General features: G+C 35.1%; 1 protein-coding gene across 1 annotated transcript in view; it reads right to left on the reverse strand.

The window, feature by feature from the left end:
• MDGA2 (MAM domain containing glycosylphosphatidylinositol anchor 2) overlaps window positions 1–18,321 on the reverse strand; it is a 760,567-nt gene that overhangs the window by 335,690 nt on the left and 406,556 nt on the right. The window contains exon 3 of the mRNA XM_034648539.1: window positions 14,551–14,725. Within this exon, the coding sequence (XP_034504430.1) occupies window positions 14,551–14,725 (175 nt within the window). The remainder of the gene's footprint in view (window positions 1–14,550; window positions 14,726–18,321) is intronic.

The following is an 18,321-nucleotide window of genomic DNA, read 5'->3' on the forward strand; positions in this document are numbered from 1 at the left end:
ACTTTGGGCAGAAGAAATAAGGTGTATTTAAAGGACTGTGTATATCTTTATCTGCCTGTTCATATCTAGGATTACGGTAAATCAAACCTTCTCAGCATGATATTGACATGGTCCTTGACTTGGTAGGAGTTTCTACATGCTTACCTCTTATTTTCAATGAAGGATATTTTTTACTAAGTACTTTTATTAGTGACTAGGACAATATCTGGGATGCGATTGATCACGTGCTCCATGAGCAAATAACTCTGATAACCAAGTATTCCTCATCGGCAGCATATATAATATTGCAAAATTCTCTCTTGAAATTTATTAATAGGGGAATTATCATGACAGTAACCCATTTTTAATAAGCATTGTAATTACCACATCAAACACTACTAAGACCTTCCAAACCCAAGGCTGATGGTTTGGGAGGAGGGGTGGTGAATAAGAAATCATGCTTAATGAGATTGACTTAAGGCATTAGTTTTCTTCCAGGGCTTGCCTTCCTACCAGAATTCCCATTTGTCATTCTAGCCCTTTTTTCTAAACTTTGTTATCCAGAAGCCATGTTGATGGGTCCAATAAAAATAAAACAAAACAACTCACTGTCAATAGACAGCCAGCGAGAAAGGGAACACAAGCAGGGGGAGTGAGAGAGGAAGAAGCAGGCTCATAGCAGAGGAGCCTGATGTGGGGCTCGATCCCATAACGCCGGGATCACGCCCTGAGCCGAAGGCAGACGCTTAACCGCTGTGCCACCCAAGAGCCCCCTAGCCCTTTTTTCTAAACTTTGTTATCCAGAAGCCATGTTGATGGGTCCAATAAAAATAAAACAAAACAACTCACTGTCAATAATATTTAACTCTACAGTTTATAATTCTTCTTTCTCACACAGGTAAATTGTATTTGGGGAATAAATCAGGAACATGTCATCCTAACTTCCCACTAATTTATCGGGTAAAAATGTAATAAATAAATCTAACAGACAAGGATTAAAAAAAAAATCACTGCTAGGTCTGAATGTAATGAAATGCAGCAATCTACCTAAGTGAAATTAAAGTGGGGAATATGTTTCAGAAATAAGAAGGCTTACAAAATGTTTAATGGATATTGAAAAAGATTTGTCTCATGTGTGAACAGTGTCTGCACACATGAAAACTTATTAAGCTAATGCCTCTGAATCTAATTTCTTTTTGAATTAAAAATCATCTTTAATCAAACCCTAACCTTTAAAGTTGTATGACCTCTATTACCCTGTGAGCAATATAGTCATGGCTAAGAATAAGTGAAAGAATTAGGGGAATACATTCTCAGAAAATTGTTTAAATGCCCACAAGAATCTCAAGGTAACAAACAAATTTCGGTATGAAAACTTCAAACTTCTGTGAGCCTGCTTTATATGTATATNATATATATTTACACACACATATATATATATTTACACATAAATATATATCAAATAATTTATATAATTTTTGGAGGAGGAGTGTAATAACATATATATAAAAATCATCCATATATATTATATATACATGACTATATATAATATGGTGTATATATATTTATATATACATATAAAACTTCTATAAATATAAATTATTATGCTCTTCTCCAAAAATGGACCTCGGGGCGCTCAGTGAGGGGTCGTTGCTTCTTAGAGAGGACAAATGAAGCAATGTTGGCATCAGAAGCATGCTGACCCTCATCAGTAATTCGGAAGTCCTAAAATTATAATTTCTTTAGAGCTTAGCATACATGGCAGAGAATCATTCATTTGGTCTGAAAACACTGGCAGTAAGATTTCAACACAATCTGGCAGCCCATCTCTCAAATTAAGCTCTCATTCCTCCTCTAATCCTCCCCATTTGAGTCAGTATTCCCCCCACCTTCCAAATACAGTTCACTTCATCCTCTTCTGTGCCTTTAATCGAAATGCTCATTCACTACGGATTACATCGGGCCTTTCCTTCTGCCTATTTAAACTCTGTGTCAAGACTCTTAAGAATCCGGTATTTTCCCTATCTTGCTGGCTAACATGTTAGCCTGTCACCGTTTCATAGAAGCTCACCAAAGACATGAGACTTCTGGGTCAGAGACAAAGGACTTTACTACTCATGTCTCCAATGGATATACGAGTCTCATGTTTTCATAGGTTCTCCTCCTCCCTCAATTTCCAGGGGGGCGATCTGGGGCAGCCCAGATGAATGCTGCACATACAGTTTGTGACACAGCTAAGGAATCCTGAGCCTAGGAAACTTCGAGTCTTAAAATTTCCTGCTAGGAAACCTACCCAATCTTTACTCCTGAGGAAGACATTACCTTTATTATCCTGGTCAGGAAACAAATTGCCGTCTGCCCGGGAGACAGACACCATCTCTAATATCAGAGGCTGTTTGCTACACAAACATCCTTGAAAAGAGAGTTCAGAACAAAAACTGCCAAAAGACATGTAGAAATGTCATGAGGAATTTTCTCTGAAATCTCATCCTTCAAACTACAATGTAAACCCTACTTCTTTTATGGTGAGAGTCCACAGGACCCTCTCACTCCCAGTGATGTGAGAAACAAAGGCAGAAGAAAAATTATGAAATTTCCTTACTACCTACAGCCCATTGACCAGTCCTGGAAACAAGCAGAGTGACACTCCTCTAGGGACTCAACTGCCTCGATGTTAATACTTTGCTAACGGCAAAAGGCAATCCTAGCCTGACACCCCCCACCCCCAACCAGCATCCTGTAAGTCTACTTTAATGTATAAAAATTCCTTTGGAAACTTTATCTCTAAATCCCCCAAGCATATGGCCCACTGATAGACATCTGAAGGGTCTCATAACTAACGTTTTATTAGACAGTAATAAATGGCCTTTTCCCAACAATAGCCAGCCCCCTCAAGGTCCTGGAAACCTTGCTTCCAAAATTCCTTAGAGACTTAAGCTATCCCTAACCCCCTCCCAACTTGAGGGTATATAATAAGCCACTCCTCATGACCCCAGTGCGGCTCTTTCTGCCCACGGGTCCTGTCCCCGTGCTTTAATAAACCACCATTTTGCACCAAAGATGTCTCAAGAATCTTTCTTGGTTGTGGGCTCTGGACTCCACCCCACCTCACCTCACTGCTATCCCACAACCTCATCACAAGCACTACATTTTCTGTGCCATTTGACACATCATTCATGTTTTGTAGTAAGATTTATGTTATTTATCCTATTGCCTAACATTTGTCTTCCATTTAAATTATATATATATATATGTGTATATATATATATATATATATTTATTTATTTATTTCATGTTGTCTCTTTAAGCAGTTTAAACTCGTGAAGGTACAAATTATGTGATAATTCCTTTGTAGCCTCACAGAATTTAAGGGAATTATATTTTGAATAGCCACTTAAATATTTGGTGAATGAATGAAGAGTCAAAACTTGTTAATTTTCATCCTAAAAAACATGCAAATAAATGATCAGAGAGATTAACCTGAGTTTTATCCTATCAAGTTCTGGGGTAAAATTAGTTGGAATGTGGCCCCAGTGTCCCTTGTTATTGCCTTTTACTTGTAAGACATCTTTTCAGCCAATTTTATTTTATTCAAATTTCAAGGAATTTCAATTCTTATGAAGAATTCAAGAAAAATGTGAATAAAAACCTAGTCTTAACTTTTAGAAGACAATAATCTTCTGATACAATTTGGAATGAAATCGGTTTTGCCTAATAACAAAGACCTCCAAGGCAAAATCTTCAAATCTATATTTTATGAATTAAAAGAATTTAACAAATTATACACATAATTTAGAAAGGCAAATAATTATACAAAACACAACCTCAAGTATTTCTAACACCCAGAGGCAACATTTTCTAATTCATCTCCTAACCAGTCTTGGTTTTGCCTTCATATTTCTAAATGTTTAAGTGATATTTACAGACTTTTTTTTTTCATTTTCATATTGTCTTACTGATATTTTCCTGTTCAAGAGAAGCCTTTTCAAACTATACTAACCCTTTTATACTAACCCTCTCCCATCTTCCTTATATCATACCTTTGGTTAAGTCAAGTGCTATTGTTATTGATGACTATGCAAGTATTCTTCAAAGTTGAACCTTCTAATATATTTCAATTACATTTCATTTTATACAACTTTTTCTTTGCCTTCTGTTAATAATGTCTGTATTTTGTTTCCTCAATTGTGTACGTATCTATCATCACCACCTTATTTGGCTTTTCATGAAAAGCATAAAGTTCCTCTCTAAAGCCAGGCAACCCACCAGTTACATTTGCTTCATGAAATCATCCTTCACGGAGCATCTTCCAGCTTCAGTCTGTCTTGGTTGCCCTTGAGACCCAATGCAGTTATCATCAGGGTATCTTGCTTCATTAGCATTCTGGGATTCCTTTCCATATTCTCCTACACACAACCTCCTTTTTTATTGGTATTGTTATTATATCTCTTCCTCTCTTTTGATTTAATTTCCAGTTTTGGTGCAACATATATAAAAGCAGTATCCTGAGAAAGGGAACAAGGCAGAAAAAAATTGGAAATCTTATAGGTTTAAAAATGTCTTCTTCTAAAAAAGGATCTTCTTTGATATTTGAAAAAAAAAAACAAAAAACAAAACCAAAACAGTGCCTGGCTGTGTTAAAAATTCTAGTTTGGAAATAATTTTCCTTCCAAATTTCAAAAACTTTACTTAGTTGTTTTCTAGCTTCCTGATTTCTATTGAGAAGACCTGTGCCATATTAATTCCTAATTCATTATTACGTGTGACCATTTTGGGAAAAAAACAAAAAGCTCTTTGGAAAGAAACTTTGAAGATCCTCATTTTTTCTCCCAGTGTTGTGAATTGCATATTGATGTGTTTTGGTGTAGATCGTGTTTACTGCATTGTACTAGACACCTAGGATTGAAAACACATGTCCAACTGTGACGGGAAATTTTCATAATTCTTTAAAAAGTAATTTCTTCACCTCTATTTTCTCTGTTTGGAATTTCTATTTAAATGTTAGATCAGCTGGACTAATTCTTTCATTTTCTTCTCTTTTTTTGTTCTATCCCTTCGGTTAAATTTTGTTTTACTCTAAGATTTCAAAGCTATCTTTCATACCTTCTGTTGATTTTTATGTTATCATTTTTAATATTCCAAGAGTTCAACAGTTCTTGGATGTTTTCTGAAAAGTCCTTGTTTTTAGTTTTCTTGTTCTTGTTACATACATGAAATATTTTCTTTTTTTTCTGAGTATACTAATTAAAATAATCAATGAATTGTGTTTTATTTTGTATTTTGGCCCCCTGAATTATCCTGTTTCCTGAATTCTTTACGCTATTTCTTTTTCTTGGTTTATTTCTTTTTCTGTTAGAAGACAGTCTCAAATTTTGGGGTCTGTGGTATATTCCTGTTAAAGAACCAGTTATGAAAGAGCATACTGGTAGTTCTGTTGATCAATACAAGGCTTTATTGTAAGTGTATTAGCTGGACAGTTATCACCAAGTCCCATACTCATCAGCATCCGTAGCCTTTCCTCCGGAGTTCATCAGTTTTCCTAGACAGCAACGCTCCAAAATACTGCCAGGAAGGCATTTTCAGAACCAAACGTGAGAAGGGACCATGTTGAATATGTAAACTTTGACTTAATAACCCTGATTTAACTACAGTACGTTGCCTCTTGTTTTTGAGGATTCCAGGTTTCTTAGCTCAAAGTGTCTCCAGTTCAACATCTCACATTAAAAAAAAAAAAAAAAATCTAGTCTTCTGTAGGGATTGACTGGGAAGCTGGCAGGGAAAAGGAGGTGGTTAGGCAAAGAATGGTATGGAATGTGGAAGGAGATCTGGGTATGTAACCCTTACATAGACTTTCAGTCATTTCTGTTTTTAGACTAAATTACATTCTCAAGAAATAAGTGGTGTCTCCAATCACTGAGCTTTTTAAGGATTTTACAGCATGGGGATGCCAGTTCGTCCTTTAAACGGACGGCTTTGATTTAAGCTTTCTTTAGTACGTTAAGCAGTGGCCATTTCCTGATCTGATTCTTTTCCTTCAAAACTGTTTTTCCTTCCTCTCCTCTCCCATTCTATCCTGTGTTTGTTGTTGTTGTTGTTGTATTCCTTTGCTAGTGTTTTAGCATGGATCTAGGGAGAAGACATGAAGAATGTGTATGTCTAAAACAGTGGGTTTACTCTACATGTTTCTGTCAAATATACAACTAATAGCTTTCAGACTCTCAGAAGTCATATCCCAGCAAAGAAGAATTGCAATCGATTAGCTTTTAATCAGAAATATCATATAAATGACTAGGTCAGATTTTAGGGGGAAAAAAGTATCAAAGCATTTAGTACAAATGGATTACAATTCCCCATATAAGATGCAAAAACTCTAGAAGGACCGCATGCCTTTCTTCCCCCTGACATCCTATTGTCCCCAATCTTAGTCTAATCCTATTATTTCTTTTCTTCAAAAGCACAAAATACAGTATCTTGTTCCTGAGAGGAAAGGGTGAATTGACAGGATTTCTCCTTGTATTATCTTGGGTTGATAGATTGGTTAAAAATAGCATTTGTAATGAAGATAGAAATAAACAGTTTCTGAACAACAGCAACAAAAAAAGTAAATCATTATGTGGTCATGAAATCTCCCTAGTTATAAAATCTACTTTAAGAAATTATAGCTCATAGAACCCTTAGAATGCTTTTATAATTCTTAAAAAAAAAAAAATGATAGGTCATACAACTTAAGGAACATAGTTATATTTTTTCAAACTAGTAACAGAGGAAAGGGCATTCTTGATTGATATAGTAAACAATGAATAAAACAGCATTTTGTAGTTGCTTTGTAACACCTGTATGGTCCAATTTTTCTACTACATGAAATTTTAAAATATTTTGTGGGAAGACATTGCTAATTCAGATTAATGAATCTTCCCAAATTCATCAAAATGTTAATAGAGGGTCACACATATTTCAAAATATCTACTTAATAAAAACCACCTCATTCTATATTAGTAAGCATTGTAGCAAGTTCCTCATGTGAAACTAAATTTCCTCATCAAAATAGTGATGGGCTATCACTAAATTTTATCTTAGGTAGGATTTAGCTCTAAAGTCTAGAAATTTATGATTACATTAATGAGAGATCTACATTGTCACTGTTATGAAAACTCTTCATTAAAATGGTGACCTTAAAATTAATACTTTTGGGGGCACATTTTAGAGACAATCTATTACAGGGGATTCAAGGCTAAAGGCTAAATGCTAACATTATTTGTTAGAATTTTTGTTAAATTCAAGACATTGTTGGCCTCTGTTTGTTGTTGCAAATATAATCCTCATCTGCAGATTTTTCTGTATTTTGTATTCTATGCCCATCTTATGTTCCAAGTTCTATCAATATTGATGACAGTTCCACCCAGGGAACCAGTTATGAAAAGAAATAGAAATCTACAGTTTAGGGGATGATTCTAAAACCATAGCTCCAAACAGAAAAATTGGTGCTATTATTTTAGTGTTTTCTAAAATAGTTAAAGCAAAATACCTGAAATAAAGTTTCTCGCTTGTTTATGGATTATAAAAATGAGTTGTCTATTCTATCAAGGAATCCAACATCAAATCAAAATCCAAGTACAGATGAATCTTAAGACTATAATCTTAGACAATAGAGTTGCCAAATTTAAATGCAGCATTTATATGCTAGTCATGTTCTTATTAACAATGACAGAACAAGTTTTAAGTTATAAAGATTCACGTAGAGAACACATACTTGAGCCTAAAAACTGTAGTCTTCAATCAAGATTATGTTTGGAACCATGGATTCCTCAAGTAGGACTACCTGTCTCTACTATGACGTGGTCTCATTAGCTGAAACATTTAACAATTTACTATCTGGAGGAATTTATTTATCCAAACGTTCCAGAATAGGCATAAGCACTTAGAACACATGTCTAGATCCCAATAAAGTTCTTTCCTGAAAGTAAGGCATTATGTGGAAAAAGTAGGTTAGAGCAATGTCACATGTATTCATAGGGCCCATAATTTAATACATGCTATTTTCTCAAGTAATATAATTTTAGACAGCTTTCTAATAAATCTTGGGCACAAAGAAAAGTACTGGAAATAGTACTTCACTATGATATGTATCACAGTGACATTTCACTTAAACAACATAAAATAAGATGTCCGTCAAATCCTGGTTGTAAGAGAAAAAATCCCAATGGAAGTCAAAGAAGGAAACAAGTTAAGTGCCTTCAGTCCTGGCTGCTTGGAAGGTGACCCAAGTCTTCAAAGACTAACAGGGCTTCGGAGGACTGGAGCGAGCAGTGCTCTCTCATTTCTACCAAAGTGTGCAATGCAAACTAAAACAATGAGGCATGACTGAGTCTGGACAGCAAGAGACATGAACAGATAGAAAAGGAGGGTATAATGCAGAATAGTCCTGAAATGGCTTCATAGTAAGAGGAGGAGAAAAAAATATATATTGTTTTATATATATTGTTTTAAGTCCTTAAAAATGTCATTTCCCCCTTTGTATCTGATTTTTTAACCCAGTAATAAAATTATTATAATTATATATATATAATTATATATATATATAAATTATCAAACCTCTTGTGGTGTCAGCGAAAGTTACAATCTCTTATTCAAAACCTTTGGGGAATGTTTTTCAGAATATTTCAGATTTTCAAACGATAATACAGTACATATACCATGTGTTGCATAACATACCCAGCAGGCTCTGTGGCAATTCTGTGTAATCAGATACATTATTTCCTGAATAAAACATATGATTATTCAAACAAAGTATGGTAAATAAAGATCATAAAGTCTTTTCTTTTTTTCTATTTGAGTAATTTTAAATCAGGAACTAGTTCACATCAGGTTTTGCCAAAAAAATTTACCACTAAAGCCTAACAAAGCAAGTAGCAAATACACTCATTCAATTTGCAGAACTCTTTAGATTTTAGAATTGCGTTTAAGATATTGAAGTTGTGTGTTTTAAAACTTCACGACCAAGGAGTGCCTCAGTGACTCAGTCACTTAAGTGTCTGCCTTCGGCTCAGATCATGATCCCGGGGTTCTGGGATCAGGTCCCACATCTGGCTCCCTCCTCAGTGGGGAGTCTGCTTCTCCCTCTCCCTCCGACCCTTCCCACTGTTCCTGCTCTCTCTCTCAAATGAATAAAAAAAAAAAAATCTTTAAAATTTCATGAGCAAATCTATAACAAAAAAGCACAGATATGTATTCTAGAAAACAGTATTATAGAAGTATGTGATTCATTTAAATTTAATTTAATTAAAAATTATATATGAACAGCCATACTGTTTTCCAGAACGGCTGTTCATATATAATTTTTAATAAAATCTTGCCATTGCAATGACATGAATGGAACTAGAGAGTTATGCTACTGAAATAGGTCAGTCAGAGAAAGACAAATACCATATGCGGAATTTAAGAAACAAAACAAAGGGGCAAAGGGAAAAAGAAAGAGGCAAACAAAAAACAGACTTGTAAGTATAGAGAACAAATTAATGGTTACCAGAAGGGAGGCAGGTGGGGGGATTAAGGAATGGACTTGTGATGAGCACCAACGGGGTGTTGTTTGGAAGTGTTGAATCACTAAGTCCTACACCTGAAACTAATAGGACTCTGTGTGTTAACTACCTGGAATTTAAATTGAAAACTTTAAATAAATTATATATGAATAAAACTAGTAAAAATGTGTTGCTGCTGTTGTTTTTTTAAGTATACATAACTGGAACTATTTGATCAGGAGAAGGGCCAGAGGCTACACTGTGGGGAGGCAGTGTGTGGATAAGGCCAACCTGCGCCCCTGAGAGTAGCACGTGGGATGCAGGTGCCTGAGTTATGCCAGGGGATGCCTAAGGGGCTACAAGATGCTAGAAGAATGGGACAGGATTTCTCTCTCATCCTTTCCAAGAAGGGAACAAACATCCGAGTACAAGAACAAGTCACAAATGCTGCCCTGCTGAAGAGGAAACTTACCCAGAGCAGCCCCAGGCAGGCGCGCCCCAGTAGAACGGAAGTTCCTAACAATAAGCTAGAGAGAACCAGAAGCCCCGCCGCCAGCAAAAGATAACCAGCGTTTCTGCTTCTGTAAACAGGCTTCCCGCCTAAAGCAATCCCTCCACACGCAGTTTAAACCCACCTACCTGCAGTCAGCACAGCGCCGGTAACCTGACCCCCTGCACTCCTTTATAAAAACCCTCTAACCCCACCGGTGGTGGGGGTAAAATTTTGAGCGGCGAGCTCCACGGGGTCCACCTGCATAGAATAAACCCGATTTCTCCTACTTCTCTGAGGTCACTTGGTGTCTCGCAGGTCTGACTTTTATTTTTCTGCAACATTTCCACCCACTTCCCAGTTACCTAAATAACTGAATGAGACTGTGAAACAAATGGCAACAAATTGCAATAAATAGATCCTGTAAGATTCCAGTCCCCTTCCTAACTATGCAACACTTGTCCCACATTGCAAAACAAAGGAAAGGGATACAATGAAAGGTAGGTAGAAAAAAAAGGAACTCCTCACTTGTTACTTACATCTGAATCACTTTGAGGAGAGAAAAAAAAATCGTTTTATTCTAACAGGAGCGAGTTAAAAAAAAAAATGCAAGTTCTCATAAAAAGACAGCTGAATGATGGATGAAACCTGTGCAAAAGAACGAACTGAATGTAGGCCCTTGATTTGTTTTGGTGGGGAAGGAGGTAAGGAGACCAAGAAAATTTTAAGTACACTTGCTAACAGCAAAAAGTGGAAAAATGAAACTAAGAACCAAAATCAATCGACAAACCCTTCCCTGGTGGCAGAGCATCGCCCAAGGTACTGATTACTCTCAAGAGAGGTGGATCAGAAACAGACTGTACCTAGAGATTTAGGTCATTCACAAGCTAATTCAAACAGTACTGAGTGCACCTTGTGCCTTTACAAAAACAACAGCGGAGTTCACACAGAGGTCAAGTTAACAAAACAAGTTACGGTATGTATCGCATGTTTTCCTTATGAATTTATAAAAATGCATTATATACTTCTATATAAAGATAGTAAGTATATACATTCGAGCCCTGACGATCATTGGTGGTTTAATCGTCACATTTATTGTCTTCTTGTTACTCTGGTTCTTAAATGTTCTATAATGAAAATATTACTTTCTTATAAAAATTATGAAAATTCCTAATGGAGACTCTTTCTTCAGTAAGTATAGTAAATGAGCTATAGTCATCTTACATGCTTTCTATCCTCAACTAAACAGAATGCTATGTTTTGGAATAAATCATAGTTTTTTTCGATAGACAAAAAAAAAATAGATTTCAAGCTGTAGGACAGAAAGCCATAGTAGACTTAATCATAGTTTTCTTGGAAAGTTACTTACAGTACACATCCACTCTGATTGACTTTATCGCTGGGGACCCCAAGCCATTCTCTGCTTTACAGTAATACCGGCCTCCTTGGTGTCGCTGAATATTTGTAATCCTCAAAGTCTCATTGAAGACACTTGAGTCTTGGAATCTGTCAGAGGCACTTCCAGCTGTTTTGGTCCACCTGATCTGAGCAAGCATCAACAAAGATTGTTANATTTGCAGAACTCTTTAGATTTTAGAATTGCGTTTAAGATATTGAAGTTGTGTGTTTTAAAACTTCACGACCAAGGAGTGCCTCAGTGACTCAGTCACTTAAGTGTCTGCCTTCGGCTCAGATCATGATCCCGGGGTTCTGGGATCAGGTCCCACATCTGGCTCCCTCCTCAGTGGGGAGTCTGCTTCTCCCTCTCCCTCCGACCCTTCCCACTGTTCCTGCTCTCTCTCTCAAATGAATAAAAAAAAAAAAATCTTTAAAATTTCATGAGCAAATCTATAACAAAAAAGCACAGATATGTATTCTAGAAAACAGTATTATAGAAGTATGTGATTCATTTAAATTTAATTTAATTAAAAATTATATATGAACAGCCATACTGTTTTCCAGAACGGCTGTTCATATATAATTTTTAATAAAATCTTGCCATTGCAATGACATGAATGGAACTAGAGAGTATTATGGTACTGAAATAAGTCAGTCAGAGAAAGACAAATACCATATGCGGAATTTAAGAAACAAAACCAAGGGGCAAAGGGACAAAGAAAGAGGCAAACAAAAAAACAGACTTGTAAGTATAGAGAACAAATTAATGGTTACCAGAAGGGAGGCAGGTAGGGGGATTAAGGAATGGACTTCTGATGAGCACCGGGTGTTGTTTGGAAGTGTTGAATCACTAAGTCGTACACCTGAAACTAATAGGACTCTGTGTGTTAACTACCTGGAATTTAAATTAAAAACTTTAAATAAATTATATATGAATAAAACTAGTAAAAATGTGTTGCTGTTGTTTTTTTAAGTATACATAACTGGAACTATTTGATCAGGAGAAGGGCCAGAGGCTACACTGTGGGGAGGCAGTGTGTGGATAAGGCCAACCTGCGCCCCTGAGAGTAGCACGTGGGATGCAGGTGCCTGAGTTATGCCAGGGGATGCCTAAGGGGCTACAAGATGCTAGAAGAATGGGACAGGATTTCTCTCTCATCCTTTCCAAGAAGGGAACAAACATCCGAGTACAAGAACAAGTCACAAATGCTGCCCTGCTGAAGAGGAAACTTACCCAGAGCAGCCCCAGGCAGGCGCGCCCCAGTAGAACGGAAGTTCCTAACAATAAGCTAGAGAGAACCAGAAGCCCCGCCGCCAGCAAAAGATAACCAGCGTTTCTGCTTCTGTAAACAGGCTTCCCGCCTAAAGCAATCCCTCCACACGCAGTTTAAACCCACCTACCTGCAGTCAGCACAGCGCCGGTAACCTGACCCCCTGCACTCCTTTATAAAAACCCTCTAACCCCACCGGTGGTGGGGGTAAAATTTTGAGCGGCGAGCTCCACGGGGTCCACCTGCATAGAATAAACCCGATTTCTCCTACTTCTCTGAGGTCACTTGGTGTCTCGCAGGTCTGACTTTTATTTTTCTGCAACATTTCCACCCACTTCCCAGTTACCTAAATAACTGAATGAGACTGTGAAACAAATGGCAACAAATTGCAATAAATAGATCCTGTAAGATTCCAGTCCCCTTCCTAACTATGCAACACTTGTCCCACATTGCAAAACAAAGGAAAGGGATACAATGAAAGGTAGGTAGAAAAAAAAGGAACTCCTCACTTGTTACTTACATCTGAATCACTTTGAGGAGAGAAAAAAAAATCGTTTTATTCTAACAGGAGCGAGTTAAAAAAAAAAATGCAAGTTCTCATAAAAAGACAGCTGAATGATGGATGAAACCTGTGCAAAAGAACGAACTGAATGTAGGCCCTTGATTTGTTTTGGTGGGGAAGGAGGTAAGGAGACCAAGAAAATTTTAAGTACACTTGCTAACAGCAAAAAGTGGAAAAATGAAACTAAGAACCAAAATCAATCGACAAACCCTTCCCTGGTGGCAGAGCATCGCCCAAGGTACTGATTACTCTCAAGAGAGGTGGATCAGAAACAGACTGTACCTAGAGATTTAGGTCATTCACAAGCTAATTCAAACAGTACTGAGTGCACCTTGTGCCTTTACAAAAACAACAGCGGAGTTCACACAGAGGTCAAGTTAACAAAACAAGTTACGGTATGTATCGCATGTTTTCCTTATGAATTTATAAAAATGCATTATATACTTCTATATAAAGATAGTAAGTATATACATTCGAGCCCTGACGATCATTGGTGGTTTAATCGTCACATTTATTGTCTTCTTGTTACTCTGGTTCTTAAATGTTCTATAATGAAAATATTACTTTCTTATAAAAATTATGAAAATTCCTAATGGAGACTCTTTCTTCAGTAAGTATAGTAAATGAGCTATAGTCATCTTACATGCTTTCTATCCTCAACTAAACAGAATGCTATGTTTTGGAATAAATCATAGTTTTTTTCGATAGACAAAAAAAAAATAGATTTCAAGCTGTAGGACAGAAAGCCATAGTAGACTTAATCATAGTTTTCTTNGTACTGATTACTCTCAAGAGAGGTGGATCAGAAACAGACTGTACCTAGAGATTTAGGTCATTCACAAGCTAATTCAAACAGTACTGAGTGCACCTTGTGCCTTTACAAAAACAACAGCGGAGTTCACACAGAGGTCAAGTTAACAAAACAAGTTAAGGTATGTATCATGTATCGCATGTTTTCCTTATGAATTTATAAAAATGCATTATATACTTCTATATAAAGATAGTAAGTATATACATTCGAGCCCTGACGATCATTGGTGGTTTAATCGTCACATTTATTGTCTTCTTGTTACTCTGGTTCTTAAATGTTCTATAATGAAAATATTACTTTCTTATAAAAATTATGAAAATTCCTAATGGAGACTCTTTCTTCAGTAAGTATAGTAAATGAGCTATAGTCATCTTACATGCTTTCTATCCTCAACTAAACAGAATGCTATGTTTTGGAATAAATCATAGTTTTTTTCGATAGACAAAAAAAAAATAGATTTCAAGCTGTAGGACAGAAAGCCATAGTAGACTTAATCATAGTTTTCTTGGAAAGTTACTTACAGTACACATCCACTCTGATTGACTTTATCGCTGGGGACCCCAAGCCATTCTCTGCTTTACAGTAATACCGGCCTCCTTGGTGTCGCTGAATATTTGTAATCCTCAAAGTCTCATTGAAGACACTTGAGTCTTGGAATCTGTCAGAGGCACTTCCAGCTGTTTTGGTCCACCTGATCTGAGCAAGCATCAACAAAGATTGTTACTTTAGGTTGGTTTTCTCAAAGAAAAATCAAATAGCCATTACTCAATTTGAAGAGTTCATTTTTGGAGATGCTATATGCCATTCCTGGCAAATTATTGGAAAAAAATTTAATATGCACAATTGGATTACAAAAATCTGAATGCAATGTCATTATTGTATCCTGTATGTAACTCTAATTCAATTGCATAATATTCATGATTAGCTTAATCGGTGTGGGGGGCAATATAGATACAACATAAAGGGAATTAGAGTTAAATATATGTAATATGTTGGAAATATGGATTAGTTTCTCNCAAAAATCTGAATGCAATGTCATTATTGTATCCTGTATGTAACTCTAATTCAATTGCATAATATTCATGATTAGCTTAATCGGTGTGGGGGGCAATATAGATACAACATAAAGGGAATTAGAGTTAAATATATGTAATATGTTGGAAATATGGATTAGTTTCTCTTTTTGTTGAGAATTTAAATTTTTCTTTCATATTTTTCAAACCCTCCCAAGGTACTTTTTATTTACTTAGTACTGGTAGAATCTTACTGTCTTTTCAGACATGTTTTGTTATTTTATTTTAAGTTTCCTATTTGATTTGGATAATTTAAGCATGTTAGTCTAATGGCTTATTGAGATTATGTGTAATTTATATATACCTAGCTGTTACAAGTGGTTGTTTTTTTTGTTTTTGTTTTTGTTTTTTTATGGCTTTGCTCTAATAAGTCTACAAATAACTTGTCCAGCTGTTTTGGTCCACCTGATCTGAGCAAGCATCAACAAAGATTGTTACTTTAGGTTGGTTTTCTCAAAGAAAAATCAAATAGCCATTACTCAATTTGAAGAGTTCATTTTTGGAGATGTTATATGCCATTCCTGGTAAATTATTGGAAAAAAATTTAATATGCACAATCGGATTATAAAAATCTGAATGCAATGTCATTATTGTATCCTGTATGTAACTCTAATTCAATTGCATAATATTCATGATTAGCTTAATCGGTGTGGGGGGCAATATAGATACAACATAAAGGGAATTAGAGTTAAATATATGTAATATGTTGGAAATATGGATTAGTTTCTCTTTTTGTTGAGAATTTAAATTTTTCTTTCATATTTTTCAAACCCTCCCAAGGTACTTTTTATTTACTTAGTACTGGTAGAATCTTACTGTCTTTTCAGACATGTTTTGTTATTTTATTTTAAGTTTCCTATTTGATTTGGATAATTTAAGCATGTTAGTCTAATGGCTTATTGAGATTATGTGTAATTTATATATACCTAGCTGTTACAAGTGGTTGTTTTTTTTGTTTTTGTTTTTGTTTTTTTATGGCTTTGCTCTAATAAGTCTACAAATAACTTGTCTGTTTTGATAATTAGAATTCACTTTATATCAATAATTATTTTCAAAAAATGTGCAAACTTTTCCAAAGAGAGCATTTCTATTTAACTGCCAAAACACTTTGAATATCTAAAACATTTAATTATAAACAATAACATTCTCTTAAACACAGCTGTGTACAACAGACGTAGTTTTGGCTACCAATAAAGACTGGCATTCAACTCCAATTTTGTGTATCTTAGTTTATAAAACCTGAACAAAAGCCACATAATGGTACTGTAAAGTGATACAAAGGAGGAAATAAAGAGGATTTGGTTTTACTTCTCTCCTTGTCCCACAGGATAGGATATTTATTTTTGTTTGTTTTTATTTTTAGGTTGAGAAATGGTTGATAGAAATCCTAGGTCAAACATATAAGAAGAAACATGGAAAAATGCAACTAAAGACTGAGTCTTCAAAGCTGAAATCCTATAATGCTGCCATTATCTATGCTATTTTCATATAATGTTAATTAAAATTTATAATCTAATGACATTAAAAGTATCTTTTAAAAGTTCTCCGATCGTTAAAATATCAGTATGAATATAATCATGTCTGTCCTGAATTGTGAATGAAATGAAAATGTTACTTGGAGATTTATAAAAACTGAGTAATTCACAAAAATAAATATCAAATATTCATTCAGCATCTTCTATGTGTATGGAATATAAACAAAAGTAAATGGCAAGACTCCTGACTTCGAGCAATTTATAAGCTGGTTACTAATAAGCTCATTTAAAGATAATGTGTAAAAAGGGCACTGATTTTTTGCTGTTGTATAGACAGATGATAATTCTATGATAATCATCACTTCTAGGATATAATCTGAGACAAATAAAACACAATTCCAATTAAGATGCCAAGGTGTTTTTTTAACTATCATAATATAATACAAAAATTTATAATATAAAGTTGATTTTGAATAATATATATTTCAGATAATAAAATGGAAGTTCAAGATAAAAACAACTTTGGAAATAGCCTAGCTCTTTCAGATATTAAAGATGTTATTAAGGTATAGTGAGTAAGTTGGGTTATACTGGTACGGTAGTAGAAATCATTCAGGAATAGGGGATAGAGGAAGCAAGAGTGTGTGAGTGTGAGTGTGAGTGTGTGTGTGTGTGTGTATGTGTAAGTAACACAGAGAGGAAGACAGAGGCAGAAACAGAGAAAAGAGAGAAAAATAGGGAGGAAAAAAACCCCACAATGCAAACCAGCAGTTATCAACCTTGTTGGTCTTAAAATGCCTTTATACTCTTAAAAATTATAAGGGACCCTAAATATTGTTTATTTAGATTGATTACATCCATTCATAATTATTGTATTAGAAATTAAAACTGAGGCAATGTTAAACTGTGTATTATTAACTCATTTAAAATTATATTAATAAATTGATGACACCTTAACATAAGGAACATTTTTAGTCGGAAAACTATTTTCCAAAACAAAAAAAAATAATTAAGTAGAAAACATGGAATTGTTTCATAGTTCTGCAATTTTTTAAATACCTGGTTTAGTGAAAAAGAGCTAACGAGATAATCATATGACTTTCTACATGCCATCTGCTGCAACAAGTTGCTTTGTTTCAAACACATGAAGGAAATCTGGCCTCACACTGATTTTTATTTGGATAAGGAAGAGTATTTCAACAGCATTTTCACATAACTGTGAATACCCTTCTTTGATCTACACTAAAACTCCGCAATGGCAGTTTTCTAACCTTTGTTTGCAAACTAAATTCTCAAACCATATCAGTGAACTTTCTGTAACATTAAAATTCACTGGTTTATCTTGCATATATGATTTTGTAACATTATGCATTAGTCGTTTGAAAATATGAATTCACTGAGTTAACGCAGATCTTCCAAAAATTCACACATTTCATTACATAATACCAAAAAAAGAAAAAAAAGAAAAAAAAAAGCAAATTTATGAATCTCACTGCCAATCTTTTCAGAAGAGTCTTTATGTGTTGGGAAGCTATCATGCTTATGTGGGAAGATTTTCCAAAATTTTAATTTTTCTCCTAAAACTGAATCATATCGTTAGTAACAAATATGGCTAAGGTGTTTTCTTTGGAAACACAGGTTCACATCACTGATTTTTAAGAAAGTGTTTGCCAAATACCCAAGTCGGAATAACCATGGTTTGTATGACAGTCATCCTTTTATGTTCTAAAAAAAAAAAAAAAAA

The sequence above is a fragment of the Ailuropoda melanoleuca genome, chromosome 20 (assembly GCF_002007445.2).
Source record: "Ailuropoda melanoleuca isolate Jingjing chromosome 20, ASM200744v2, whole genome shotgun sequence".
Taxonomy (NCBI): Eukaryota; Metazoa; Chordata; class Mammalia; order Carnivora; family Ursidae; genus Ailuropoda; species Ailuropoda melanoleuca.